The sequence below is a fragment of the Orbicella faveolata genome, unplaced genomic scaffold, assembly GCF_042242905.1.
Source record: "Orbicella faveolata isolate gen_17 unplaced genomic scaffold, um_ofav_v1 contig_3, whole genome shotgun sequence".
NCBI lineage: Eukaryota > Metazoa > Cnidaria > Anthozoa > Scleractinia > Merulinidae > Orbicella > Orbicella faveolata.
The window spans coordinates 13,299,647-13,327,646 of NW_028301558.1; the positions used below are offsets into that span (position 1 = coordinate 13,299,647).

The 28,000-nt window shown below is 39.2% G+C and overlaps 2 protein-coding genes across 3 annotated transcripts; one reads left to right on the plus strand and one right to left on the minus strand.

Annotated features, from left to right (window-relative positions):
* Nucleotides 1-18,724, plus strand: LOC110048295 (kinesin-like protein KIF28). 2 transcript variants are annotated; one of them, XM_089298104.1, is made up of 27 exons: nucleotides 1-157; nucleotides 234-272; nucleotides 344-420; nucleotides 565-581; nucleotides 742-764; nucleotides 948-1,069; nucleotides 2,708-2,786; nucleotides 4,804-4,867; nucleotides 5,066-5,155; nucleotides 5,255-5,351; nucleotides 5,976-6,128; nucleotides 7,192-7,456; nucleotides 7,649-7,803; nucleotides 7,927-8,024; nucleotides 8,426-8,561; nucleotides 9,124-9,187; nucleotides 9,858-10,000; nucleotides 10,315-10,461; nucleotides 10,837-10,924; nucleotides 11,138-11,194; nucleotides 12,842-12,929; nucleotides 13,875-14,045; nucleotides 14,806-14,928; nucleotides 15,355-15,630; nucleotides 16,309-16,467; nucleotides 16,912-17,040; nucleotides 17,756-18,724. In XM_089298104.1, exons 1-27 carry the CDS (start codon nucleotides 147-149, stop codon nucleotides 17,849-17,851), a joined length of 2,967 nt encoding a protein of 988 aa, XP_089154230.1. In that variant the 5' UTR covers nucleotides 1-146; the 3' UTR covers nucleotides 17,852-18,724. The 2 variants fall into 2 exon arrangements, with proteins under 2 accessions (XP_089154230.1, XP_089154231.1); XM_089298105.1 differs by lacking the exons at nucleotides 1-157; nucleotides 234-272; nucleotides 344-420; ... (2 more) ...; nucleotides 948-1,069; nucleotides 2,708-2,786 and adding an exon at nucleotides 4,114-4,160.
* LOC110048299 (ankyrin repeat domain-containing protein SOWAHC-like) lies at nucleotides 18,617-27,978 on the minus strand. The gene is made up of 11 exons (XM_089298107.1): nucleotides 27,437-27,978; nucleotides 25,992-26,028; nucleotides 24,619-24,671; nucleotides 23,943-24,044; nucleotides 23,113-23,211; nucleotides 22,311-22,380; nucleotides 21,749-21,829; nucleotides 21,294-21,323; nucleotides 20,288-20,448; nucleotides 19,171-19,271; nucleotides 18,617-18,968 (listed from the first exon to the last, which is right to left on the minus strand). The coding sequence occupies exons 1-11, from the start codon at nucleotides 27,455-27,457 to the stop codon at nucleotides 18,881-18,883; spliced, it is 843 nt and encodes a 280-aa protein (XP_089154233.1). The 5' UTR covers nucleotides 27,458-27,978; the 3' UTR covers nucleotides 18,617-18,880.
* Between the last annotated feature and the right edge of the window lie 22 nt (nucleotides 27,979-28,000).

Below are 28,000 nucleotides of genomic sequence, written 5' to 3' on the forward strand. Positions count from 1 at the left end.
TTCCTCCGTCGCCAAATCAGACTTGGCTTTTGCTGGAGGCTGAGTTCAGTTGAGTGAAAGCATCGATAAGTTTGCATCTAACTTGAAAAGGCATCGTTATTGGGTCTCAAAGGAAAGAAATCAACTGAATCTTCCATACAGCTGCCATGGCAGAGTCGTAAGTTGTCTTTATCCTGAATTTAACTCTTTGGAGAACGAACGACAAAATTAATCAGGGTTTTATGATCTTGCAGGGTGAAGGTGGCGGTCCGAGTTCGGCCTTTCAACTCGAGGTAAGTAAATCACGAAGCTCCTTTTGCTTAATACAGTGTTCTTGAACGTAAACCTTGGGTTTTCCTTGCAGAGAGAAAGACCGTGGGGCGAAGCTCGTTCTTGATATGATCGGAGCTCTCACCCAAATTACGGACCCGGAGAATCCAGGTAGGGCTTAGCTTTCTTCTTCGCGCTTTTGGAATGTTTACCTTACTACTTTACCACAAACTTTCCGCGAAAGGTTTTCCAAAGGAGCTTTAACTTCTTGAAACAACTGACTTATTTCTTGCTATTTTTCTCTCTTTCACACAGGAAACCCGCCAAAGGAGGTGAGAATGTTACTTCGCTTTAATGTTTTTGTTCGTTCGCGCTGTCGTCAACTCGTTACCGGCGATACAGCGATAGTTTTAATAGTTCAGCTTTCATTGCGCAACATCTAACACAATTTTATTTCTTTTTCTTTCCTTTTCATGATGCTTCATCTTACAGTTCACGTTTGATTTCTCCTATTGGTGAGTCCCAAAATTTGCTTGTTAAATTTCATGTGCCCTTATTTGACGATTGTTGTAATCGTAAATTCATTTTATGAAGCTTATAGACGTAAGCTTCTGCACACCCTAAACAAACTCTTATATTCAATTTGAGGGCCTAACTGTTTATCGTAACGAAGATAAGAGCCATTTACCCAATTGTAGGTCTCACGATGGCTTCCACGAGGACGAGAATGGCTACCTCGTCGCAGATAACGACAAGTACGCTACACAGCGAAAAGTTTTCGATGATTTAGGACAAGGTGTTTTGAACAACGCTTTCGAAGGTGAGCTTATTATAATCAGACAACATCCAGAACTCTTCCTGTCGACTATGTTTACTTTTAAAAGACATTCATGTTTCAACCACACGTTTTGATTAGCTTGGTCAGCTTGGTTGACCGCTCAGATTTTAAGACACCGTGCCGTACCATGGTAATTATGATTAAGTTTCTTTTGAAGCTTTATTCATTTCGATTTGTTTATCGTTTGGTTTCCGTGCAAGCTAATTTCAGTTTGTAATGTTTTTGATCCTTGAAAGAGTAATAGTGTGCAAAGTTATAAGCGCAATATTACAATTATTGTGATATTTGGTCCAGTTAACTTGTAGCTCATGTCATCATTGTTGGAATCCTAGTTCCTGTTTTGATTTGAATACATTATTCTGTATATTTGAAACCCTATATTTTCGACTTGTTGCATATTTTAGGCACTAATATAACCAAAACAGTTGAATTTTGCTTGAAGTTGATCTATATTCTACATCGAAAGTCTATTAAATCCATTAATAGAAAATAGGTGAAATATAGTGGTCAATTTTCGATAGATTAAATGAATATCGTTCATTTTAAATATTTATTAATTTAGTGTCATGAAAAGGTCTCCAGGTGATTAGGCTATCCTATACATGTTTAAATTTTTTTTCCATATAATGATTACTGGCAACATTGAGAAGCCTGGTAAACAGCATAGATGTCCTTTTTTTTAATTTACGACATTGTGTTATAATTACTTAATATAAGGTGTTTCTTTTTGCAGTAGAGCCATGGTTATGCATGGAAATGATATTTGTTTACGTGAAAAAAAAATGGTTGCAAAAGTAAATTAAGACTCATAAGAAATTCAGTAGGTTCAATGTTAGGGGCAAATGATTTTTCTACTCATTTTCTACTGGCACAAAAGATTCATGGCTGCCTTTTTTACTCGTGGATATGCATAGCATATGTGGTGGGGATTTGTATGCAAATGAGTCACTCACTAACGAGTAACTGGAAGCTTGATTAATTTGCCAATCGTCATGCAGAAAAGCAGATTGTACAGTATTTCAAACGAATCACAACACAGGTTAGAAAGGTTGCAACAGCTGTTGTGACAGCTGGCTTTCAGGTTGCCACCATTGCTCGTGTGTTTGAAAATTGAAATGAAGTGAATGTCCCTCCTCAGAGCCCCATTTCAGGGGCATAACCAGGATTTTTCAAAGGGGGGATCACACTGTGTCAAAGTGAGGGTGCTCACCCGATTGTCACGTTGTTTCAACCACCTGTTCTACACTGTAGGCTGTTTGCTTAAAAGAGGCCTGCAAAACGGGGGGTCACTGGCACCCCAGGGGCCCCCCTGGCTATGCCCCTGCATTTTAGAAACAATAATTTTGGGGCACAATTGCAAATAGAACATTTTCTGACAGAGACCCATACTTCCCTTGATCAAGCAGCATGTTTTTCGTCAATAGTCAAAGAAAAATCAGTGTTCAATATTGAAACATGCTTTGTGAATGTCACATGGCTACTACTCTTGGCCCTCCCCTGATTGTGGACAATCAGTTATGAACTCCATCCAGCAAAAGACGCCTGTCCACTGTTACGGCTCCTTGGGTTTCTCTCTGACATTTACATTTTATTAATAATATGCTTCACTCATACTGGCAGGTTTCAATTGTTCACTATTCGCATATGGACAGACAGGGGCTGGCAAGTCGTATTCCATGGTTGGATATGGAAACAACAAGTTAGTAGTTAGTAACTAGATTTAACTAAATTTAATGTGGTTGGTGTCATTTTTCATGTCAATTATAATTCTATTGTTCAAAAGATTACCGTGCTTTGACCTGTTGTAAATAAAGTATGCATAAAAGTGACAAGTACAGTGGAAAAGTGTAGAGAGTATGGTCCAGTGTTCCTTCAGTTTCTTGAGCACCTTTGTCATTTCTTTACCTACATTATAAATATCATCGAAACACTCATGTCCATCATTCAGGGATGAGTGAACTGTAGAGAAGAAGAAGAGATAGAGGCACTGAGAAAATAATGTGTTTAACCAAAATTCCATAAAATGATACCAAGTGGGCCACAATACACTTAGGTTGAGGATAGTAAAGGGTATTTTTGTCATTGCCAATGGTCTTAACTACATTTGTACCCAAAATGTTCCCACAAACAGATTTTTTCAAAACTTACCATGTATGGAAGTGAATGTATAAAAGATCATATATTTGAACTGCTGAGAAAGGTGTGAAGGCATGATTGATCATCACAGTTATGGACACAACTTAAGCAGTTGTGAAATTATTAAAGCCTGAAAAAAAAATTCAGGCCTGAACGGGATTCCAACCCATGACCTCTGGGATACCAGTGCAGTGCTCTACCAACTGAGCTATCAAGTCATCTGGGAGCTGGCCATGTTGTGAGTTCATAAGATACTAGTAGATGGTGAAGAATAGAAGTGAATAGATGAAAGATCAGATATTTGAACTACGCAGAGGTCATGGGTTCAAATCCCATTCAGGCCTGAATTTTTTTCAGGCTTAAAGGTGATTCCTCAGTGTTGCATTGCACATCCCTACTGTGCACAATTTTGGCATCATTAGCGCATGCATATGAGCGTGTGCACATACAAAACATATTAAGAGATTTCCCTCAAGCTAAGCTGTACAGCGAAATAAATGCTCGTTTTCTCTTAAACAAGCACAGTGACCCCTACTTTTTAATGCATGAATGTAAATTACACAAGGTTATCTACAATATATCTCGATTTGAAGAAAAGTTTAAAATTCTGCATAAAAACATTGTGATTTTACTGCCGAAAAGAATAGTGCTGGGTATGTGCCCACACAGAGAGTTCTCAAGTTTGTAGTATAATTGTAATTCTTGTTTAACTAAGTTTAACATGGTTTAAAATGTAAGTTCAGGGTCTAGTTTGTTTAACTTCTCCAGTAAATTAATCCAGTAAGTGCTTTTCTTAGAATGTGTAGTGCCCCTTGCTGCCAACTACGGTTAAGTAAAGACAACCTTGTCAATCACAAAGTTGCTCATTCTCGTACCCAGAGGCTGTGCTCCTTTTGGTCAGCACCATGAATCGCGACCTCTTGGAAAGTCCAACACTGTAAGTCCACGATTCACCAACTTCCTGTCACTTTGCACATGCTCAGAGTTAAGTCTGACAGATCTGATTGGCTGAGAATACAAAGTGAATTCTCTGAGCATGCTCAGAAAATTGAACCTAATCCCAGAGGTGGCAATTCTTGCTGCTGACCAAAAGGACCGCAGCCTCTGGGGACAAGAATGAAAGTTGCTATAAAGGCCATCCATGTTGTGCAAAAACAAGGACGGTGACCTCTATTTTTTATTGCATTTTTGTGATATACATAACATGACTACCAAATGGATGAAGTTCGATAAATTTTTTAATACTCCTCCTTTTTGAGTGGAAGCACCTTAATTTCACAATTGCTTAAGTTGCATGTGCATAACTGTGATAATCAGTCCTGTCTTCATTCTTACCGTGCAGTAAGGCAAAAAATGGTGCACTGAGCTGTGCTCTTTTTCAAGAAATGGCGCTTTGAAGACCATATATTTAAGAAGCTTTTGTTATTTTAAGATGACCTTAGCTTAAACAGCAACAAAAGAAGCTACACTGAGTGGACAAACTATTTGGCCCCTGTGCTTGAAATAACTGAAAGAGATAAAGAATTTAGTGTGAAATAAAAATATCCATATTAATTTTAGTGATTCTTTTTATTTTTTAGGGGAATCGTTCCCATCACTTGTGATGAGTTGTTTAAAGCAATGGACAATTCTGCAGGAGACATTGTAAGTGTAAGGGTGGTGTTCAAATACATATATATCTTAATATCCATGGTTGCCTTGGAGAATATTGGCCCAAGGTCATGATAGTCTAGACCAAGCACAACCCATAGAAAAAAAGATCAAAGGCTGATAGCAAGCTTGGCTAACATGCATTTTCAGTTGGTATATATAATAATTATATATTGATTGTTCTTTTTGCAGAAATATCAAGTATCATTTAGCATGTTAGAGATTTACAATGAACAAGTTCGTGATCTTCTTGTTAAAAATAACCCCAAGGGTGGTCTACAGGTGAGACTGAACTATCTGTCTGATTGATTTTTTTTTGTACAATTATCCTAATGCACAACCATGCTAGTTACTGATATTTGCCGGCTTTGCTCATCACAGGTTCGTCAGAACCCAAAAGAAGGGAATTTCTTTGTTCAAAATCTAAAGAGGGTGGCAGTTGTCAGTTACGAAGACATTGAAAGAAGAATTGAGGAAGGTATGTCACTAAACAAAGTCGTGAAGGTTCTGCTGTTAACAATTGTGAGATACATGCACATCCCACAAATTACATGTAGTGCTGGGGAAATTTTCAAATTAGGTTATCAGGCCTGACATTTAGTATACCCCTGTATGTACCTAGTGGTATAGGTTGGTGGAGGGTCCAACATAAGCTTTTTCAATTCTGCATTACGCCACTAATTTTGGCTCAATATCGCTATCCCCCCTCAGAATGTTTATCCCAATCCTGCGTGATTAGAATTGCAGTTCCCTATGTAACTTCTTCCTAACCTGGTGATTTTCTGTTTTTCATCACATCCTGCCCTTTAAAATGAGCAAATCTTGTTCCTGCAAAAGTATTTTTATCCCACATCCTACCATTAAATATTCTGTTATCTTAGTGCATCCTGCCTTGCTTTTTATTCTCATCCTGCCTGCCAAACCTTTGTTGGACCCTCTTGGTACATCTGTATATCCACTGCTTATGTAAAAGGACAAAGACAATTTCTGAGCCAGAAAATGTACTGGGTTTTTGTAAGGCTCCTTTAATCTTATATTGCAGAGATGGGTATATTAGTGGCAGCACCGATTACTTACAAACTCATTTTCTTTCAAATATTAGGCACAGCCAACCGAACGGTGGCTGCAACACAGATGAATGCAACAAGTTCTCGGGCTCACACAGTGGTAACAATTGTGTTTGATCAGATCAGCAAGAATGCGACAGGACAGGAAACAAAGAAGAGTAGTAACATAAACTTGGTAGATTTGGCAGGTTTGTATACTCAACGAATTCACTGGCTTCTAATTTAGGGGTCAGCAGAGAGAGCATTGAAAAGTCAGCGTTAGGCAAAGTGGCTCATACCCCAAGAGCGTATTCCACTTTTCATAGCATTAAGCTACTAGGAGTATTTCTACTCACCCCTGGATGGGATGCTAGTTCTTTGCAGGTTTACCCCCAAGCATTAAATTTGCCAGAGTACTCATTTGTACACCTGGGTGGAGAGAGGCAATGTCAGAGTAAAATGCCCAGCCCAAGAAGTCAATGTAGTGACCTCCACTAGGTTTAAAACCTGAAGTGTTCCATCCGTAGTCCTGTCTATTTACCACTTGGCTACTGAGCCTCCCACAGGGAGAGCACTGAGGCAAACTCTTGCCTCCTACTTTAACCTTCTACTGCACTACCAATTATATCCTAGTCGCTTCATGCTACAGATTTACTGGAGAATATGGGTCAGCCTGATGGACCACTTGGCTCATTTGCAGACTCTACCTTACCTTTACCGTTCCTCCTACTGATGTGGTCTGGGTTCAATTCTGGCTAAGAGTCTTATCTGGGTTGAGTTTATTATTAGCTTACTGCCTTCCTCCAAAGACTCTTCTCCTATTACTCCAGTTTTTGTCCATCATCAAAAGTAACATTGTCAAAATTCCAGTTCAATTTGTTTGACTTTTGTGAAAACCTGATGTTACTTTCATCTTCAAACATAGTTAGTGTACTTAATTGATGAATATGAAACTGAAATTATTTTCCAAGGAAACATGCCGTTTCAAGTCAGCAAAAGGCTTTGTCTCAATCGTAACTAACTGTTTGAATTAAACCAGTTGTGTGTGATCAGTCATTTCATGCTCTTGTAAAACAACTTTTGATCAAGACCTGTTCTGTCTTCAATTCTGATTGCTAGTAACGCTATTTGCACTTGTCAAATGGTTATAACAGGCTAAGTTATCTAGTACATAAGTAAATGAAATTTTTCCCACTTACAATATAACTGATACATATTTGTCAAGCAGAGAGGTGACAGGAATTCCATTGTTGTTGTTCTTGTATCCACAAGGAAGTGAAAGAGCTGATAGCACAGGAGCCACAGGTGACAGACTCAAGGAGGGTGCCAATATCAACAAATCCCTGTCAGCTCTGGGTAACGTGATCTCCGCCTTGGCCGACTTGTCCATGGGTAAAAAGAAAGTGATGGTGCCGTACCGTGACTCCGTACTCACCAAACTGCTTCAGAATGCCTTGGGTGGCAACAGCAAGACTATTATGATTGCTGCGTTGTCTCCAGCTGATATCAATTATGATGAAACTCTGGGAACTTTGAGGTGCTGTAGTCCCAAATTACGTTTGAAAACAGTATTTGAAACTTAAATACATTGGCAGACTTATCCAGAATCTGAATTTTGTATCATTTTCATTGATCTCTGTTCCATGATTTATTTTGATAGATAAACCAATATTAGATATACATAAAAATCTTGGTGGTTTAATTTCTGACTGCAGTTTTTTTCTAACAGATATGCTGATCGTGCAAAGAAAATCAAGAACAAAGCTGTGGTTAATGAAAATCCGATGGACAAACTGATTCGTGAGTTACGGGAAGAAAATGAAAAGCTAAAGAAAATGTTTGAAGGTGGAGGACTTACCATGGACCTTGGTGGCAGAGAAATGAGTATGTATCATTCTGTTGATCAATTACAGTAAGCTTTGGATAATCAGGAAAATATAGAGACTGGATTTTTGGATACATACATTTCTGTTTTTCAAGTACTAAACTGTTATGACTGTTGCCCAGGTGATGCGGAGAAAGAGGAAATGCGAAAGAAAATGAAAGAGGAGCTCCTTGCACAGATGGAGTTTAATGCTCAGAGCATGATGAGCTGGGATGAAAAGGTAACGTAGGGATATTAGTATATACCTCTTACTAACCTTGTCTTCTCAGTCCGTACTATAAGTTACGGATCCTTTATCCACCTTGATCCTTCATTAGCACCTCTTAATACACAATGTAGAGTAAAGTTTTAAACTTTAACTTGCCATGAAAGGTAGAAACACTTGGTGATAAATCACAAAAGATTTTGGCAATGAAAACAGCTTTAAATTTTAGTATGCAGTACAGTTTAACACAGTCTGTTAAATTGGCAGCCCAATCATGCGTTGTAACTGCACCTTACTGTAAATATTATGAAGTCTGTTCCTTTTTTTTTTTTTTTGTAATTTTCACATCATAGCACGTTCTTCCATGAGTGATTTAAGAGATGTGGCAAACTCTTACCCATCATCATTCTCAACAGGTCCAGATGTCTCAAAGTGATTCTTCAGTTGGAGAGCAGAGTGAAAAACAGAAAAAGATTCAAACTGTACCACATTTGATCAACTTGAATGAGGATCCTATGCTGTCTAGGGTGATTTATCATTTCTTGGAACAAGGTAAGCCAGAGTATATTGACATCCTGGTATAAACAAGACTAGTCTCAATCTCATTCTTTGAGTCTTCATTCCTTACTGTGCAAGCTTGATGAAATATGTGACTCTTAAGAGTACTTATCATTACAGGCTTGATTTTGATTGGTTTTTAAAACAATAGAAGTAAAACATCAGTGACTAAATTGAGCCTCGTGTATGCAAGCTAGCCATGTGCTATTCAACTGGACGTGCAATATTTTTTTTACTTCTATTCAAGCTTTCTAAGGTTGGACTAGTCTGAGATTGAATTTCAGGCAAAGGAAAACCTTCATCTGACAAATTATCTACATAGGTCTTTGTGCTTTTCATATCAGACTAGTGTGGAGAATCCAATAATCTGTCATTAGTAGATCAGTGCCTTGACAGTGGCAGTCGTTTGAGAAGAGGAGATGTTGCTTTTGAAACAGCTCCACCAGTGAGAACCTGCTGTATGCATAAGTCTATCCTGTTGTCTGGCATTTTGGCTTCTAGCATTTACGTGATTTACTTTGAAATTACATTCTAAACTAATGTCTGTTCTTCCTAGTGGAGACAAAGATAGGAAGGAAAGATGCAGATCCTGCACCTAACATCCCTCTGACTGGCCTGAGGTGAGTAAACCAATAAAAGGTGCCCCATTGTGGACATTCCACTGGGTCTTGTCTTGCTTTACATACTGGAGGTTGATATTTTGAATTTGGCCTTGTCTCATGCAGTTCATTTGATTTCACAGTGACATATTAAAAAGTGTGCCTTTGAAATACTTTACTCACCAGACTAAACCCTGGTGGCTAAATAATGCTATCCACCAGGCAAATCACTATGCAATGGATCTAAGGAAGTTTGCATTGTTAACACCTATCCACCAGATATTTGACTTATTCACTTACAGTACATAGCATCACCCATCCTTTGCACAACTGTATGACAGTACGTCACTCTGGTTTTCATAGAATGATGCACCCGGGAGTGTTAATTTTACTCCCCTGGGTAAGATGCTCATCTATTGTAGGTTACCTCCCCCACCCCTGGTGTTGACCCCTACTAAGGAGTACGAGGGGGTGGCAGTATCTTATTTACGGTGAAGGTGGAGAAGAAATTCTACTTCAAGTAATTGCTTCATGCTGCACATAAATCTTGGTTAGACTATTATGTGTTGTCAACTGACTTCTTGCTTGATTAAAATCATTATTAGTTGATTTTCAAATGAATTTTTGACAACTGGTTTTAAGCTTCTTAGTTTCTTGGCTGTGCTAACTAGCTTTCTTATCTACTTTACAGTATTTTAAAGCAACATGCAGTGATAAAAACAGCTAATAATGAAATAACCATTGAGCCTGCGTCACCGGGTGCCAAGACAAAGGTGAATGGAATGCCGCTAACTGGAGAGCGTGTTCTTAAAAATTATGACAGGATCTTATTTGGTAAGCTGCAAACAGTACATTACAAAAACTTTATAAATCCATGAGGGACAGTAAAGAAAGATAGAAAAAGGAAAGAGCAAAAGTTTCAATAAGATTTATTTTATTGCCAAGTTGTCCATTCAATTTTATTAGACAAATAAAAATTTAAACATGGTAGTGTTGCGCTCATTCAAAATATGAAAACCAAACTTGTTTTTTAGTTGAAATGAAAGACCATCACAGTTATAAGTGTTGTATAAACTGTGTTTATGATTGCCTCAAACTACTGTTCTAGGAGCAAAAATGTCATGTCAAGGGGGTTTGTCTTGTTACAGGTTCAAATCACATGTACATTCTGGTAAACCCAGCCAACACCGAGAAAAGTGAAGGAACCCCTGATAATGTTGACTGGGAGTTTGCACAAAAAGAGATTGCCCAAGCTAAAGGTTTTGCAACAGGATTTGGCTCTGGACTTTCCAAAGGTAACCATGTCATCTTTTTAGAACCGGAGGGTGCTGTGGCCTAATGATTAGTGCTCTGGACTTCTAATCTGGATAGAGTCATAATACGTGATGAAGTATTCCTACATAATTGTACTCACTTCATACAATAAAAACAGGAGATACAACACTGTAAGCACAAGCCTGTTGGGCCACGAACCTCAAATTGAGGCTTGACGTACCTTTTTTCCATTTAGCGAAAGTGATAGGGGTAGGGAACATATTTGTCAATTATAATTCTATGTATACTTGGAGCAGATTTTGTTTTTACCCAATTTAGTTTTGATGTAAGTGGTGCTAAAACAAGCGATGGCAAAAATGATGTTTAATTTATGTTTTTGTTATTCTGACCAACAGATCAGCAGAGAGCCCAGGAACAGGTGTTAGAATTGCTTCCCATGGTCAGTGAAGTAAACGCTATCAGTGAAGAGCTCAACAAACACAAGTATGTCCGGAGAAATGTTGATTTTACTAACACTGGCCTGTGAGCAGGCTTTTATTTGGCTCCTTGCTCTTCTGATCATGTGCTTGAACCCAACAGGAAGCTGGCTCAGTTGCTTAATTAGTTCTTGCGTTTGCTTTTTTTTTTTTTGTTTTCCTTGTTGGGAAGAGGAGGTACCATGACCAACTAGAGATACTCTTGTTTCTCCCGTCTTAGGACCTTTGAAGTGATTCTAATATCAGGAGCAGCACAAGGAGGGGATTCAGAAACCAAGTAAGGCACAGGAGCTGTTGTTATTTAACACACTGTTACACACGCACAACTGTACTGCAAGGCACGTTATTGCATGGTACTGATTTATTATCAAGGGAGTTATTTTGCCATGACTGACTCCAAACATGGATATCAGAAGAAAATGGGAACATTTTCATAAACTTAGAGTGCAAAGAAAGCTTGGGGTTAGTGGATTTGCCAAGTTGAGTCTGTTTTTCACTTGAGGGCAAGTGAAGTTTCATAGCTGGGAAGTTCTTTTAGGAATAGCAGATTTGCACGTTGTTGTCATTTGACTACAACTGCCAGAATTCCTTTCATTTTTTCATTATTATTTAAAGTTTGAATTCCCAGTGGGGTTTAAATAACAATTGCCCTGATTAGCGTAAGAAACAGAGAAAGTGAAGGATTCTGGTAGTTGTAGTCAAGTGATGTTATCATGCAAATCGCCTATTCCAGTGGGACTGTAAGAGATGAAATTTTTAAGGCCTGTGTGGTTCTATAAAACCAGTATTCCACCCTATGTTTCAAGGGAGCAAATAGTTAATGACATTGAATCGTCTTTCCTTTATATGATATATTCCTTACTTTACACAAGTACCAAGCATTTATTTTTAATAACACAGTCAGATCAGTAGACCCGGTTTGTGGTCTTAAGGGTGTTGATCCCAATAATTTATTGATCTAGTTCGAATGCTGAACAATTACTGCACTATAAATGATTTATATTGTACATCCGTTAGTTTGGCTAGTTTAGTTACTGGTAGTTTAGCTACATGTAGGAATGTGGTGGTTGATAGTTGAGTAGATAGATAGGATATTAATGTCTGATTTGTTTTTTGTCATGGTAGCATAGAGATCAGGGAGTCAGAATTCTTCAGTCATGTTGAGTAGGTCACGCAATCTCACCCTACATATTATCAACCTTTCCCTTGTCACACAATCTTTCTTCCTGAAGGTCACTTACTCTAATGGGCATAAGTTGATTTGCAGGGTACATACGGACATGACCAGCCACTCAGGTTTAGAAGAAGGCTGACACAAATTACTCATTGTTTTGGTTTTAGCAAATCTGGAAATAAAAACTTACAGTTTGCTCTCAGAACCCCTAGGAGGGTTGCAGCTTAGGGACCTTAGGCTCGATAGAAAGTTTGGATGCCCATTTTCAAAGTCTGACTAAAAATTATTTATAGGCCATAAATCAGGGAAAAAATGAGAGAGGTCCTAACATTCTGATGAAGGTCTTGGAGGAAGCTTACTATTTTTAACTCAAATGGAACTTTGTTAGCTTTCACTCTATGTGTTTCACTTCCCTCAAGTGCAGTACAACATTTCATACAAACATCTTCAGATCCCTATTACCTTCAACCTGTTCGTATAGGGACCCTATAGGCCTTTCTTAAGGCAGGTGCTGTTAATATTAAGGAGTGCCAGTTGAGACAGGCTAGGAATTTGATAAGAAGGAAGCCTTACTTAGAGTAGAACCCAACAAAAGAAATAACAACAATTTCACTTTTGAAAAAAAAAAACGTTTAAGACATGCTATTATACTGAAATGAAGAGTTATTTGGCGTTTTAAACCCAATTAAATTCTGTCTAAAGTTACAGTAAAACAAGTTAACATTTGAGGTATACCTGATGTTATTTTAGAGTGATGGTGAGAATGAAGAGCTTACTGAATGGTAATGTTTGGCTCTGGGACCGCGGCAAGTTCATGAACAGAAGATTTCTAATGCAGGTAATTACGGATAGTGAACAGTCATTGAGTCCTAATTTATTTATTTATCAAATATTTATTGAACTTAGCGCTTTAACAAAATCGCGCGTATTGAATTGTCCTTGGTAAATTTGCAGTTGTTTACGCGCGCGCACCGGTTTTTCAATAATTTCAAGTTTTTAAAGTCAAGAATCCGTTTATGTCCTTCTTTTAGTCTTCTCAGGAATTTAATTATCCATTTACATCTAAACTTTCTGTCAAAACTTCCGAAAAACGATAAATACGTCGCATTTCGTGGACGACCGACAGCTACTGCATTCTAATGGCTATTATAACATAACTAAAGCAAAGCGCGCACTCTGAGTGGTTAATTTAGCGTCTACTATTTGCCCATGGGTGTACGCTGCTGACGTGTGTGTTAACGTTTACAAAGCAAATCCTTTGACAGACATTGTTTCCAAAGTAATGGCCGACGCTCTTCTGCCAGAAATGCGAAACTGTCTTCACAGTTGTCTGAAGATGAAACTTTATCGAGTTACTGGTGTGCAGTCGGTTGTCACGAATGAATTTTCGCGCGCTTGTTTTCTCTTGTCATGTAGGACTACACGGACATTTTTTTGTGATCTAGCTCAATAAAAGGACTTCTGTTGTTCCAATGTCTCAATGTTATGTTATAAAACAAATGGTAAACGCCATAGCGTGCACTATTGAGTTATGGATGCACTCGGGAGGTTTGCTAAGCACTCAAGAAGCTAGAGTCGCACGAGGCGATCGCCTCGTGCGACTCTTACGCTTCTTTCGTGCTTAGCAACCTCCCGCGTGCATCCATAACTCAATAGTACACGCTATGGCGTTTACCATTTGTTAAATAGTATACGAGTAGCTCAGCCAATCAGATTGCAGCATTTGCATTAGTTTACTAGTAGAATTCTACTAACAAAGATTATGTTTTGTTTTGTTTGTTAGGAACATTACCAACGGTCCATTGACGGAGAAGATATGAGTAAAATCCCAAAGGAAGAGGATCCTTTCTGGGAACCGCCTGAAGATGTGCTTATAGGAACAGCAAGCGTGTTCCTGCAGAGTCTGAGCTATGCTCTGGATTTTGATGATAAACTTTGTATCACAGATTACAAGGTATTTAGAGAAGAGTGTGGTTTCCAAACTTAACATGAATGTAGTGCTGGAAAGGTCTGTGTAGAGTCATTACAGCGTTGAGCATTGTGCATAGCTCACGCGTCATTTTGTTAGTATTCTGTAAATCCTGACTGACAATTTCTTTATAATAACTGTCTATTGGAAAATCTTGATTTTTGACAATGGGAGGGAAAAAAAAAAATCAGCTTTTATTTGAGAGTAGTTGGGTTTGCAGGGCTGTGCAATTGGCTCGTAAACTGTTGCAACTTGCTGCAACCAATCATAGGAAACACGCTGTTTCTTTAACCAATCACGAGACTTAATCTAAGCTCATTTTCCCGCGCTTGACAGTGATTGGTTGTTCTTACCAGGAATAAGTTTTGATTCCCGCCATCTTGCTTTTGTGATGTCTCACGAAGACTACATATGATTTGGTTGACAACATCCGTTAGAAAAACAGTTATATAAATTAGAGTTCAGCCTTACTAAGTATCAATTAAAGTAATGTCTTCGTCCGGTTAAGCAGTCCATACCGCCGGAGCCTATCGCAGTTTCTGTAGCATAAATCAACTAGGAGTATTTCTACTCCCCCCTGGATGGGACACTAGTTCATCGCAGGGTTACCCCCCAGCATTAAATATGGTGGTACCCAGTTTCTATGCCTGGGGTGGAGAGAGGCGAAGTGTCTTCCCAAGAACACAGATCGACCTCAGCCAGTGCTTACTAAGTATAATTTCGGATTTATTTCTTGCTGTTTTAGGGCGAAGAAGTGGCGACCACAGTTATAAATGTTTCTCCTTGTTATGCCAATGGAAAACCGCTGAATGAAGAATTTTTCGTTGAGGATCCCTCTGAGCTCCTTGGCAAAGATTACCACTTCAAGGTAGACCTGATTTTTACAGTTCTACACCTGAACTGATGAGATCTTTCAGAGGAGGGTTTTGACCATCCGCCATTATCTTAAGATTTCTAGTCCTTCGCTCGTGTTTAGCTACAGTTTAAGCCGCTTTTTAAGAGGTTTTACATATTAAGACCCACCAAAATGTGACGTAAGCCTCTTACCTAACTGTCACTCTTTAAGCGTTGCGTGACAAGCTGTTGTGTTACCATTCAAAGTAGCTACAGCTAGGGGCGTTTTAGCCTGCGAAGCAAACGTAATACGGGAGATAGGAAGGGGGAGCGCGGAGATGGTAGGAGAGGGGTGAGAGGAGAGATGTTTCGCCTTCCCTACCCCTTCCTCGTTTACGCCTGCAACGCAGGCTTAGGGCGTTTTGCCCTTCTGATGCTTGCTACTTTTCTTTTGGTGCAGGTCAGCATTCGAAATGCTAACGTTCACGACAGCAGGTTCAACAAAGGGTTGTACATCAAATACAAGTCATTCCAGGAAACCGAATTCACCACAACTAAAACCGTGAAAGATACTCTATCACCGGAGTTCGATGAAAAGGATTCAAAAGTATTTCACTTTGACGTTGTGAAACAAGAGCTCTTGGACTGGTTCGATTCTGGCTGCATCACTTTTCAACTGATGGGCCGTCAAGAGGACAGCGATCCGGATTCCAGTCGTAAAAGAATGACCACTAAGGTATGCGTTACACGTTCTTGCGGTGCGTCACATTTTCGTGGATTGCCTGTCGAACTTGGACACTCTTTACGTCACGAACGGATGTCATACTTTGAAGGAATTTATGAACGTCGACGTTCTTAATCCCTCCCAATTTTAACAAATCTCGTTCCTTTTTGTCTCTGATTTCTTCCTACCCTTGAACGTTTGTATTGTCGATTTGTGGCTAATTATAGAGCGGTTTTAAATTGAGTATCGTATTAGTAACTCTAGCCAATCACAAAGGACACGGACAATCCAGTGAACCAATCAAAACTCGAAGCAAATACATTTTTTTTTTTTGGTTTTGCTTCTGATTGGATGACGCGTAGTGTAGTAAAGCAAAACCAAAGAAACTGTGAATTACTTTCGACACTCAAGTGACAACCGCTCTGTACATCGTGAAAAAAATCACTTGCTGTCGAGACATCTTTTGAGAAATATTCCTTGTTTGGGGGATAACGTTATCACAAATTGGACTAACTGAAGTTACGAACATCGAAAAAAGCGAACCTTCGTCTTCGGTACGGCCAGCGTGCTTTTAAACAGAATTTTACAGCCAGTAAAAAAGGCCTGAAGCAATAATGAAACAATAACGAAAAGCATTTATAAAGCCAGAATGTTGGCAAGGTTTGTAATTTCTTAGTCTCTGTTCCATAGGAGTTGCGTCAAATGGAAATGCAAATGACCAGGCCTGGTATGGGTGCTCGATCTACCACCATGATAGGCAATGACATCGCTCCTGCTCAACTTAAGGCCGAACACATTTTGCTGAAGAGGAAAAACCAACTTCTGCTCAAGAAAGAAAAACGCATCCAGGTCAGTTGGTAGTTATTCTTTTCGTTATTCGTTGGTAGGAGTGTTAAGCGCGATCTTCATCAGTGACGGGAGAAATGAGCTCAAACGCAAACTGTGTCCAGCTCCATGGTGTGGAGGTACAATGTGGTCCCAGTTGATGTGTAAGCTGGAGTTTTTCCTTGGGATTCTTACAACACGGAAAAAAACAGCAATACGGGTCGCCAGAAACCCTGTTTACCAACACCTATTGGCCTTACGATTTAGCAAAATGTATCAAAATCGCCATGATAGTGTCCCTTTAAAAGAACGAACGAAATTGCGCACAGCGCAGACGGGTTTTCGGGTTAAAGGGAACGTAATGAGGACGTATTACAGCGGTTCCTGCTCGCAGTACTAGTATCCCTGTGTTACAACGTTGTTGATATGTTATGTTTATAATTTTTTTTTTTTAATTTTTTTCGACAGGATCTCTGTACCGAATGGGCCAAAAAGCCGAAGGAAGAGCAGTCATTTGAAGCTTTCCATCGGGTAGTGAGCGCGGCAGCCGCTCACCAGTATGGACGAACTAAATACAAAGTCAACACGCTGATGGTGGTAAGTACAGAACTCGCATGGGTAGCCTGAGTATAACATGGAGGGCCACAGTGAGGGTGGGTGGTGGAGCTATTCTGTCCAATCTTAAAACGCTTTCGAGTTCTGAGTGTCTTTCTAAAGTACGAGAAGGCGGAGCTAGTGCAAGTTCCGGTTGATGAAAAGCGGATCTTGGAGTAAATGATATCATTAGCATATTTCGAATTAGGACAAAACTAAAACTATCGTGACAAACAAGTCTGTGCAATATATATAAACCTGAATTGAATTCTGGATTAGCCAAATTCCGCTTTGAATCCAGTTTTACCAATAAATTCAACTGTAGGAAATGCTAGTTCACCATGGAAGCCAGTAAGGGAAATGTGGAATTTGAAGTTTTCAAGGAAATGGGGTATTAAATTAACGCATTAAATTACCCTGTTTGCAGGAAATAATTGAGATATTTACCATGTCCGACGAGGTTTATGAAATATCGAGAAATCAGCCTCAGCTGATAGCACTTACTTTGATTATTATTATTATTGCCAAGAATCTACTAACCATCGTGTCATTATATGTTGATGTGGCGTTCGTTGTCTTTTAATAATCAAATCTAGTTAAAAATATGAACAAGAAGTCGGTGTGTGTAATCCACCATGCTCCAAGCCGTTCAAACCCGCCAAGACAAGCTTCTTTAGTAATAATCGTAGTAACTTATGGCGTTTGTTTTCAATTTCAGATGTTGAAGAATCAAAACGGTACCACGGCTAATGGCGGAGTCATCAAAGCGGACCCCAAAGTCACAGAGGGGAGTCGCGCCTGCGTTATTATGTGATAAACCGCTGGCCACCGTAGTAGTTTCACCGTGGGCCTTGCCATCACTGTAGCATTTTTGCCCTTAGTCGTTTGTAGATTCCTAAAGTTTTTAACAAATTGCTTAAAGAACTGATGTAAAAGACTAGTGGAAACTTATATCCTTTTTAACTGTGGTCTTGCTGGACGAGCCCTTTGAACCTTGAACTTTCAGTTCCAGAAAAAGCAGCGTTTCACAGCCGTTTCTTTCGTGGAACTTAACATAACCCCCCCCCCCCCCCCCCCCCGCTCTCCCTTACCCTTCACTTTGAGCTTTGAGCAGGTATCACTCCATTTGTACTTAACACTTGACCCTTTGTGCCCGAGACTGATCAGCAGTCAACTTCTCTTTTCCTTAGTAGAGCATTTTTGAGCTGACGGGTGATGAGAGACAGTGAAAGCCATCAACTTTGAGATAAATTTTCTTGATTTACAACTAATTTCTCATACCTTGCACAAGAACAACCGTATGACAATTAGGAAAGGGAATTCGCAATTCAATCTTTGGACGTAAAAGGTTAGTACCATGTAAGAACACTAGGATGTGAAAACCGGTGCGGTTGTTTTGCATAGCAAAATATTTAAATCTTTAATCAACGAATCAGTAAGGTATTTGAAAGTGGAGAATATATATTTTTATAAACGGAGATTGATCAGTGAATGCGTAGGTTTCTTTTTTTCTCAAGCGTGCTTCTAATGGTTGTCAGATAAGTCTTGATCTAGGTGTTCAGGAAAAAAATGATAGGAACATAGTTGGTAATATTTATTGCACCTTTTGTACAGATCTGTTGTTTTTGTAGTCATAATCTTTGTAATAAAATGACAACTGTGGATTGTGATATTTAACAGTGTGAAATCAAGTCTTGCCTCGTTTCTGGTGCATTATCACGTGAACAAGTCGTGTTACAGACTACAGTGTCACTGAACAAGTCATCTTACAGACTTGAGCAAACCAGGGTTGCCGGGTTAGGCATAGAACGGGTCGTTATCACGTGAACAAGTCATGAACAAGTCATGGCATCACGTGAACAAAGCGTGGGCTCCAGCCTATAATGTGGTTGATATCGGGAGCAGATCTTGCACGACCAGTTCTGTAATAACTGCAATGCAAAGGGAAAGATTAAAGAAAATTGTCTTCACAGTAAAATCTGATTTGCAGCAAAACAAAATGTATGTGAACTGGAATGTTTATTGGCCATTTAAGGCCAGCACAAACCGCGATCTAATTGGTATTTCCCATGGAAACTGAAGTAAGAGAGCTAAGACCTTTCCAAGACTTTCAAGGAGATCTATCTAACTCACCTGGCTGTACTTTCTGGAATCTCCAGCTTTGAGCATGTTGAGACCGGTTTCTTGTCCTTAAATTTAGCCGTAACGTTTCTGTAAATCTTTACAAACGATCCCTGAAAATTAAACGGCTCTTGAATTAACGAAACGTTTGGATGTTTTCATCATATATAAAGAGAAGACCACTGGTGAGTCACTGACATCTGAATCCCAGTAACACAAAGCATCACAGATGGAAAGCATAGAATAGACCATATTCGTATTTTCGGTTTTGGACTGGAACTAGCTTGCAATGGAGGCTTAATTATGCGGGGAGTCTTTTCAAATGCAAAATAATCTCCTTTTAATGAAATTCCCCGGCATGAGCCTCCATTGCAAGTTAGGTCCAGTCCTATCACGAGAATACGAATGTGGTCTATTAACTCTAAGGTAATTTACAGTGCCGGAAAATGACCCCGTAATTTCTTCTGAGCGGTTGCCCTCAAACTGCACGAGGACATGAGGACCAGAACGTTGCTGACGCAAATGCACCCTTTATTCTATTCAGTAGATCAGGAAATGGTCCAAAACTATATGGTGAGATGAAATCCGCACGAAGATCGAGAGTGACTGATCATTCAAAACTAACGGACAAAGCTGAAAATCCTGTTATACTGTTAGGCTGTTATACTGTGTCAAAGTTTCAGAAGGTGACTGCAACTCTTGTGGCGTGTAATGTTCAGTTCAGAAAAGATTTTAAAACAAGATCCCTTTGCGGCTCACATGCACGATCCATTTTATATCAGGCGTTACTACAAATATCACCGAACCGTGGAATGGTGCCGAATTTTTGTACAGCGACCACTCCCACTTTTTTTTTGCAGACCCGAACACATATTTTCGTGCTGTTGTGAGTTGACAGCAAGCGAAGGTCAAATAAGGGGAAACGGAAGGAGGTGGACAAATGTGTTAAAATATTTTAACACATGAATATTTCAACGCCCAGAAAATGGGTGTGGTCGCCGGTTGTACAAACATTCGAGTCCAAACAGGCACGGTTCGGTAGTTTTCGTAGCATCACAAACATTCGATCAAATGAAGAGGTTTTGCGCTAATGATGTTATACTTTCAATATCGGAATTATTCTACCTACCGATCTTGCGGGTTTCTGTCTTGGAGAAGGTAACACGTCTTTGTCACCGTCTAGTTTATCCATTCCTGTCCCAAGCGAATTGCTCAGTGCTTTCATCTGGAGGAATATGGAGCCGATGTTTTGCAGTCCTTTGTTGCGGTTCTCTCCTGACGATACGAATACTACAATTGCGAGAGGGAAAAAAAAAAACTCCTGTCAGTATCCTCGTTCCCAGGGTCTCTCTTCTTATCGCCCCTCTCTCGCTCCAGGCCAGGGGGCGGGAAGTACAGAGACCCTGGGAACGAGGTTGTCCTGTCAGTTTATTCATGAAGTACCATCACTTTTCTTCTCTACAAAACTTATTTTGCATGAAAAAAAAACCTCAAGATATTCAGAAACTAAAGTAGAAAAACATCTAAGAATAAGCAATAAACCGAAAATAAGAAAGGATGATTACCACTCAGGAAGATTAAAACAGAAACAAACGATTGGAAAGAGCTTGGCCTTTTTTTTTATAAAATGAGCCTTTGGTCGCGTAGTTTTTTTACGGTGTTGATAATGTTTCCATTATAATCTAGTGTATGTTTGTTTCTTAGGTCTCGTCCACACTACACGGAGGAATTTGAAAACGCTGGCTTTGCGTTTAAGTGACAGAAAACATTTTGAAAACCAAGCTTTTCGAAAACGACGTGCTTACGATAGTCATGCGTTTTCAGACTTCTCCGGTGTAGTGTGGACGGGGCCTAAAGAACAATCTCCCCGCGGTTTCAGATCGAAAGTTCTCTTCCATCATTTCCCGATTATGTTGCCAAATGCCACCAAATATACATATAAATCGAATAAAAAGATTCCACGAAGCAGTACAGAGAGAGGACAGGATTACGTGGGTGGAAGTGGATTATTCTGAGACAGGACGTCAAGAAATCAAAACAATCAGTGTAGTGAAATTTTTAATCTTTCAGTCATCAGTTTTATATTTTATATCAACAGGAGTTCTGCGAAAAAGGATGAGTGCACAAATACTAACCCGATGGCGCCAGTCTTTTCCCAAGTTTACCTAAATAAAAGAAATCAAGAACACGCCCATGCGCGTGGCAATTAGTTACTTTAATATGTAGCCGCGCAGTAAAAATCTTGTCCAGCGAATTGGGCAAAATAATTTAGTATTTGCTTTGATTTTCACGCGTTTGTGGCTGAGCTCTCTGACTGATTGAAAAGTTGTTGTGCTTGGTTTTCAACCAATCAGACGCGACTTGACTTACGCGGGTTTTCCCGTGCCTCGACTCGGTTTATCTTACCACATATCTGTTCGTTGCTTGACGAAAATTGACAAAGACTGTACCTCACCCAGTGCAAACAAAGTTTCTCGCTTTTCAGTGCTCAAGTTTCCCCAGTTGTCTTATTTGTTAACAAATAACCATTGAAAGGCTCGCTATCATCAGTCGCAAAGTGACGCTGTTTTCAAGCCGAACGATATCTTACTTTGTATCCACGGTGAAGTGGCATCCTTTATGTAGTGTTTTGGCTTCCGGCCGCTGTTGTCGCGGGCGTCAATATCAGCTCCTATCAGACAGAGAAAGAGGCCGGTTATAAGTTTGGTATTGGCATTTGGAAATTTTCCTACCCGGTAGACTATTTGAGCAATAGATCGACTAAGAACGGTTGGTGTTTTTTTCTCTAGATCACAGAGAAGTAGAAAATCTAGCGAAAAATGGCCTCGTAATGTTAACTTGAAATAGATTTTGGTTTTCCTTTAGCCAAGCACACAGATCTAGCGTGGTCATTGTCTTCATTTTTGCTTGTTTGCTTCTCGAAATTAAAGAATAAGAGGAATTTAAACTTCTCCCCGGCCAATATATAGGAAATATGAGTTTTAATTGACATTTACTAGTTCTCAGAACGTTTGTTTGCTCTCGAAGTTTCTTGGCTGATAGTTCCACTCCAAATCAATCAATATAACCCCCCTCATTTTCTCTTGCTATAACACTTCATTGTGCGCAGTAGTTTGCAACAAAGAAGAGGGTGACCAAAGATATTTTCGTACCGCAATCTAACAGGGAAGCCATTATACTCTCGTGGCCTTGAATCACGGCGAGATGAAGTGCGGTGTATCCCTGAAAAATGAAATCATACCATACAGATCAAGTCAACAAATTATAAAAAAATGTAACAAAATTAGACACGCCTCTTTCTCCAGGAGCTTCCCGTTCTGGCGATTCGCTTGTTCCCAGTTCCCTGCTCAGTTAGACGCAGCCGTAATTTTGGTCGTCACATTACAAACTTCTCTCAATGGCTTTAGTAGCGTTGCGTGACTACGTGACACTGACGTATTAACAGATCTAAAATTCAAAGCCGCTACTTTGCTCTCCAAGTCATTTTTGTACCTCATTTCCCATTGATGCTGTGGAAATTGAAGGCCGGTTAACTACCTGGTTTGGCGTCATTGCAGTATTCAAATTCACGCGAAATAAACGACATAACTTTCTTTTTAATACTTACCCCCTTTAGTGAGAAAGACAAGATTACAAGGTCATCATTAACCGGAAATGAAAGAGAATTAATAAATGTTAGTAGTGTGAGCCATAGTGTGCCTAGATGGTCAGCGGAAAGCCCTGTCATTGATTACCAAAGGAGTGAAGCCTGAGAACGAGATTACGCTAAGTTGTGCAGTACGCAGAGGAAAATTTGATCGCAAAATCTTACCTTCTGGCCGATTGTAGAATAATTGGCAAGTCCAATACCAAAGCCGGAATTTAGGAATTTTAAAAGAAAGAAAAAATACTTTAGTCAAATTTTCATGTTATGCAACAGAAAAAAGATCTAGGAAAATTATTCTCACAGAGGACTTGTGGTCTTACTGATTTAATATTTACGTCCATTCCTGTATTTGTCAGTATTTCAACTATATCTTTTCTCCCTTTTTTCGCAGCCCAGTGCAGTGCGGTCTGTAGGTAGAAAATAAAAATATTCGACAGGTGTCCATCATTGTCTTCTGTCCTCTTATTGATGATAGATTTCGTCATAACATTGTCAAAGTTTACTGCGGAACCACTTGCCTGCGGCTCGTGGTTCCACAGCCACTTTGACAATGCTATGACGCAATTTATCAACAATAAAAGGACACGCATAAAAACCTGACGTCAATTTGTTAAATTGCAAACTTCTATAGTTTCAAAACTTATTGTCGGCGTTATATTGTAAGGAAACATATACTTACAAACTAAATCGTTCAGAGGTTCATCACATCATGGTAGGGTCATTTGTAGAAAGAGAAAAAAGAACAAATCAATTAGGATAATTGACCTTTAAATGAAGGACAAAACAGAAAGCTGATGACAAAGGCAATATACTTACTCCCTTTGTTGCCACATCATTGCAATGGAATCAAGGAAAACAAGAAAAGTGAATTAGTTCTGAAGAAGATATTATCGAATTAACTAAAACTGGTGACAAAAGAAACAGAGAGTGAATAAACTGAATGTGAAAAATGGCCAATCAGAAATCGCTTACCATAACAAAATCCTGTGGGTGTCGTTGCCAGTCAGGTTCAAGGACATAAAATGACAAATTTCAGTACTTCTGATATATAAGTTTACATTTATTCATTATTCTATTTTCCTATTTCATACTGCAATTACTCCATCAATATTCTAAGATTTGCATTACATCGCTATACCTGAGTAGTTACAAGGTTAGGATCTTGTTCTAGTAACGCCAAGATTCCAGGAAGACTTCCTTGGCTTGCAGATTGGAGCCATTTTTTCTCGAGGAATCCAACCTGAACAGCAGAAATTCCAAGTTATATATCAAACACGAAAGACCATGTTTGATCACATTTCTAAACACCGAGAAGAGAGCTTAAAATACAAGCGGGATATTTTTGACCAACTTAGGGGTGTTTAGGAATGTGTTCAAACACTTCTTGAGTGTTTGAAGTATCATCTCAATCAAAATAAAAACGCGGATTATTTAATAAACAATTATTCCACGAGCGCGTGGGATGTGAGATCACAGATAGCCAACGAGGCGCATAGCCCCGAGCTGGCTATAATCCTTTCATATCCAACAAGCGTGAGTGGAATAATCCTAGGAATAATTGTTTCATTAAAAACGCCCCCCAAAATATAGAAAACTAAACTAAAAAAAAAACGCCCCTCAAAAAATCACGAGTACGCTTACCATATTTGCAGAGCATGGTATAATGGCTCATAGCCCATGATGGCTAAGCCAATGAAAACTCTCGAATTGCATGATCCAGTTTTTAATAATACCTATTGCTTATTAGCTTTCTCTTCAACAAAGGGGATGAGTTAGTATGAAGATTTTCTGTCCTGTCTTGTTAGGGACCGTACCGTTAAAGGGGCACTGTTCCTTCTTTCCTGAAGATCTGCCCTTCCTGTGGAGGCTGAAAAAAAAGATTACTGATCAATTAAAAGGCCTTTCCTGCTTTAAGAGACTTTCAAATGATTTTCAAAACGAAGGTTTTCAAAATTTTTCCTCAGTGCTTGACACGTATATATCTTACAAAGTTCGAGAATCTTTCATTGAAATCGTGACTCTTTTCAACACATGTACCTTTCAAATTGATTTTGTCAAGTTCTATTCCCACATGTAGCATATTTCTCGTTTCAATAATTCGAAAACATGATCACGAATCGAAAGCTACACCTGATTAACTGAGAAGTGTCAATGAACAATCTTGGAATCAAATCAGGCTTTAGGTTCGTCACTTCTAAGTGGCTATCGCTAAATGCTACTGAGAGTGGAAAAAAAAAGTAAATGATCTTCCAGACAGTCTGCGTTATTTTGGCCACGTACAAAATTACATTTAAATTGAAGGAAACTTGAAAATAGTGGTTTACTAAGATAGAAAGACACCAAAGGGAGAATAAGAAACCATAAAGGAACAAGGATGGTTAACACGGATTAAAAACGACGAACCTGAAAAGCTTAGGCTAAGCTTTTCAAGATGCGTAAGTCGTGACGAAGCTCCTTAATGTAACTAAACTGTGCTGAAAATGGCAAAACGTGACGGATGTTCCAGTAAAGAGGTCTAAAAAGGCAATTATTGCAAAATGAAACGTTTCCAGTGAAATCTTAAGCGTGTTAAAAGGAGTTTCTTACTACTTCAGAACTAATATTTTGATCTATAAACCAGCGTCAGATTGATATTTCGCTTTCAAAAAAGTGTTCTGTGGCTTTTACTAGATTAATCTAATCGATAAAACTAGAAGAAAATCTAGCGTATTTCAGTCGAGTAATTCCGTGAACTTTTGTCGGCCACTTTACAGTCGTCTCACCGGGCGCGACTTATGTTGTCAGGTTGAAAACATTAATTAGAAACACCGGGTCAAAGTCAAAAGTCTGTTTTAAATCAAGATCTTGGTGATTCAGTCTACTGTATCATTGCATGCTTGTAGTTACGCATTAGTCAACCGTCTAGCCAATCTCGTTCCCAGGGCCCGTGCGTTGTTAACCAAACAGAGAACGGTGGTGGGAACGAGATTTCCCGCCAATTTAGCCACATCACATCGCTCGTGCGGCCAGTTTGGTTTTACGGCCTAGAACGACGAGAAAAACGAGAGACAGCTGTATTTGTAGGCTAAACATGTGAAGCAGTAATGAGTAACCGACGCAAATTAGGGGGGAAAGTGAGGGGGCCACGATGGAGAAGTGGAGTAACGGGACCAAATGTCAATATACTTGCAAATACATTCATACATACCAAAAGAAGTTTTCTTAAATCCAAGTGCTTCTAACACCTGCGATAAAACAGATTATACCTACATAAGTGAAACTTCATTTGCGTCTGGACAAATGCTGGCTTTTGATACGGGATTTGTCGTCTAATAAAATACCAGCCTGGCTGCTTTTCAGCAAGTGAGCGTTTTAATCTGTTTCAGCGTCAAACGAAGCCGATCAAGAGCACATTATACCTGTAACCTTCTCAGTCTAGCTCGCGCAGCAGTCATTTGCTCTTAGCAGAAATCGAGATATTTACAGCTTTGTGACTCAGATCGCGGGAGTTTGCCACAATTCTCTACACAGCGATTTCGACAAAGGTTGTCCCACGAAAGAGTAATGCTAAAATAGTGTAAGCAACAATGCCGATTGTTATGAGAGGTCATTAGTTGTTTGGCGTTACTTGAGGTTGGCGGTGTGTCAACAACATGAGAAGGAAAAAGAAAGCACGTGTTTGTGCTATTTCCTTCTGTCACACTGAAACATCTTGAGCTTCAGGCCCCGTCTACACTACGCCAGATAAACTTGAAAACGGCGCTTTTCACTCTGAAAACGCATCAAATGTTTTCCATCCTCACTAGGCCGGAGAAAGTTGAAAATGCAACAGTCACCGGTCATTTTGTACTTTTGTTTGAGAGAGGCTCGGTCAGGGATGTCATCGTTTTCGAAAAGCTCGTTTCCAAAATGTTCTCCGTCCGCAATAAAACGCAAGGCTCCGTTTTCGTCACAGATTAGTGCGGACGGTCCGCCTAACCGCAGGAATATTAAAAAGCTGCGTTTTCCAATTTCTCCGACCGCGGTGGTGTGGACGGGGCCTCAATCAAGCAACGCTAACTACCATTACCCATAATACCTTTCGATTTTGTCGCGCACGCCTTTACACTCGTGTAGGACAAACTTTCTCGAAACAGGTGTAAACAACAATTATTAAAGCTCAATGATTTCTTTAACAATTGAATAATAATTTTTAGCCATTTTCACAGAGCCTAATAAGGCGCAAATTTGTAAATATGCGAGATTACACCGGCACAATTGCTTTATTGTAATCATGAAACTAAATTAAAAGCAAGCAGTATAAATAGCATTTTATCTCCGCTGCACTCAACGTAATTAACTAATTAATTAAAATGATTGATTAATATTCAAAAAAAGCCAAAGAATTGAGTCAATTGAGTAGCAAGGCAACCATTTTCAAGCTAAATACATTGTGCGTCCCATGGAACATTTAAAGAAACTATTTGGATGATTTGTGGTTTACGAGAAGGGTAAAATTAATTTTCGGTGGGGACGATCGACAAAACTAGGTGATTTGTTCGAAAACAAATCCAATTTTAACTGAATGATCAGCAAGCCTTGTGAGGTTATGAGAACAATGATGTAAATTCTTCGATGCAAGATCTTACCGTTTACCAATACTTCTGTACCTACCGCTTTCGACGCCCGAGGCATTGCAGTCTAAAGTTTAAACAATAACAGCAACCCTTCTTGGTTGATCTTTTTGGCATTTACGTAGATCTGTTTCTAATTGATTTAGGATCAAGCCTTAGTAGCTGTATTTTGGATTACTTAAAATGCGTACATTTAATTAAAATTCGTCTGTTGTCTCTTCACATGTTTGCCGATGCTTCAAGTGAACAATAGTAACAACACACTGCCGAGTTTAATTTTCTGTATTATTATGAATGGTGTGTACAAAACTTTGTAAAGGACAACTAACTGCAAAAAAGAATATTTCAAAAAGAAATGTACAGAGATTTACTAGACATTAATGAAGTTTGCTCATATCTTCGCGATCGTTTTCGAAAGTTTCAAACTTCGATTGATGTTATTTGGAAATTTCGGAATGCAAACATGGTAACGCAACGGAAAGTGTTTGAAAAGCCGCAAAAATGTCATGGAAGGCTCGTTCATTCTTACACTGCAGATGTCCTAGCGTACTAGTTTTAAACTTTAATGATAATTCGTTGTTATCATTTCTTGTTTAAGGCCCCG

Coding starts and splice junctions, on each gene's coding strand:
- LOC110048295 (XM_089298104.1), top strand. Junction 2,787..4,803: donor GTTGGATATGGAAACAACAA/GTTAGTAGTTAG, acceptor TTTATTTTTTAG/GGGAATCGTTCCCATCACTT. Junction 14,046..14,805: donor TTTGTATCACAGATTACAAG/GTATTTAGAGAA, acceptor TTGCTGTTTTAG/GGCGAAGAAGTGGCGACCAC.
- LOC110048299 (XM_089298107.1), bottom strand. CDS start 27,457: ATGCCTCGGGCGTCGAAAGCG. Junction 24,672..25,991: donor ATTTAAGAAAACTTCTTTTG/GTATGTATGAAT, acceptor CTTTTTTTTCAG/CCTCCACAGGAAGGGCAGAT. Junction 23,212..23,942: donor CTAACCTTGTAACTACTCAG/GTATAGCGATGT, acceptor TTCTACCTACAG/ACCGCACTGCACTGGGCTGC.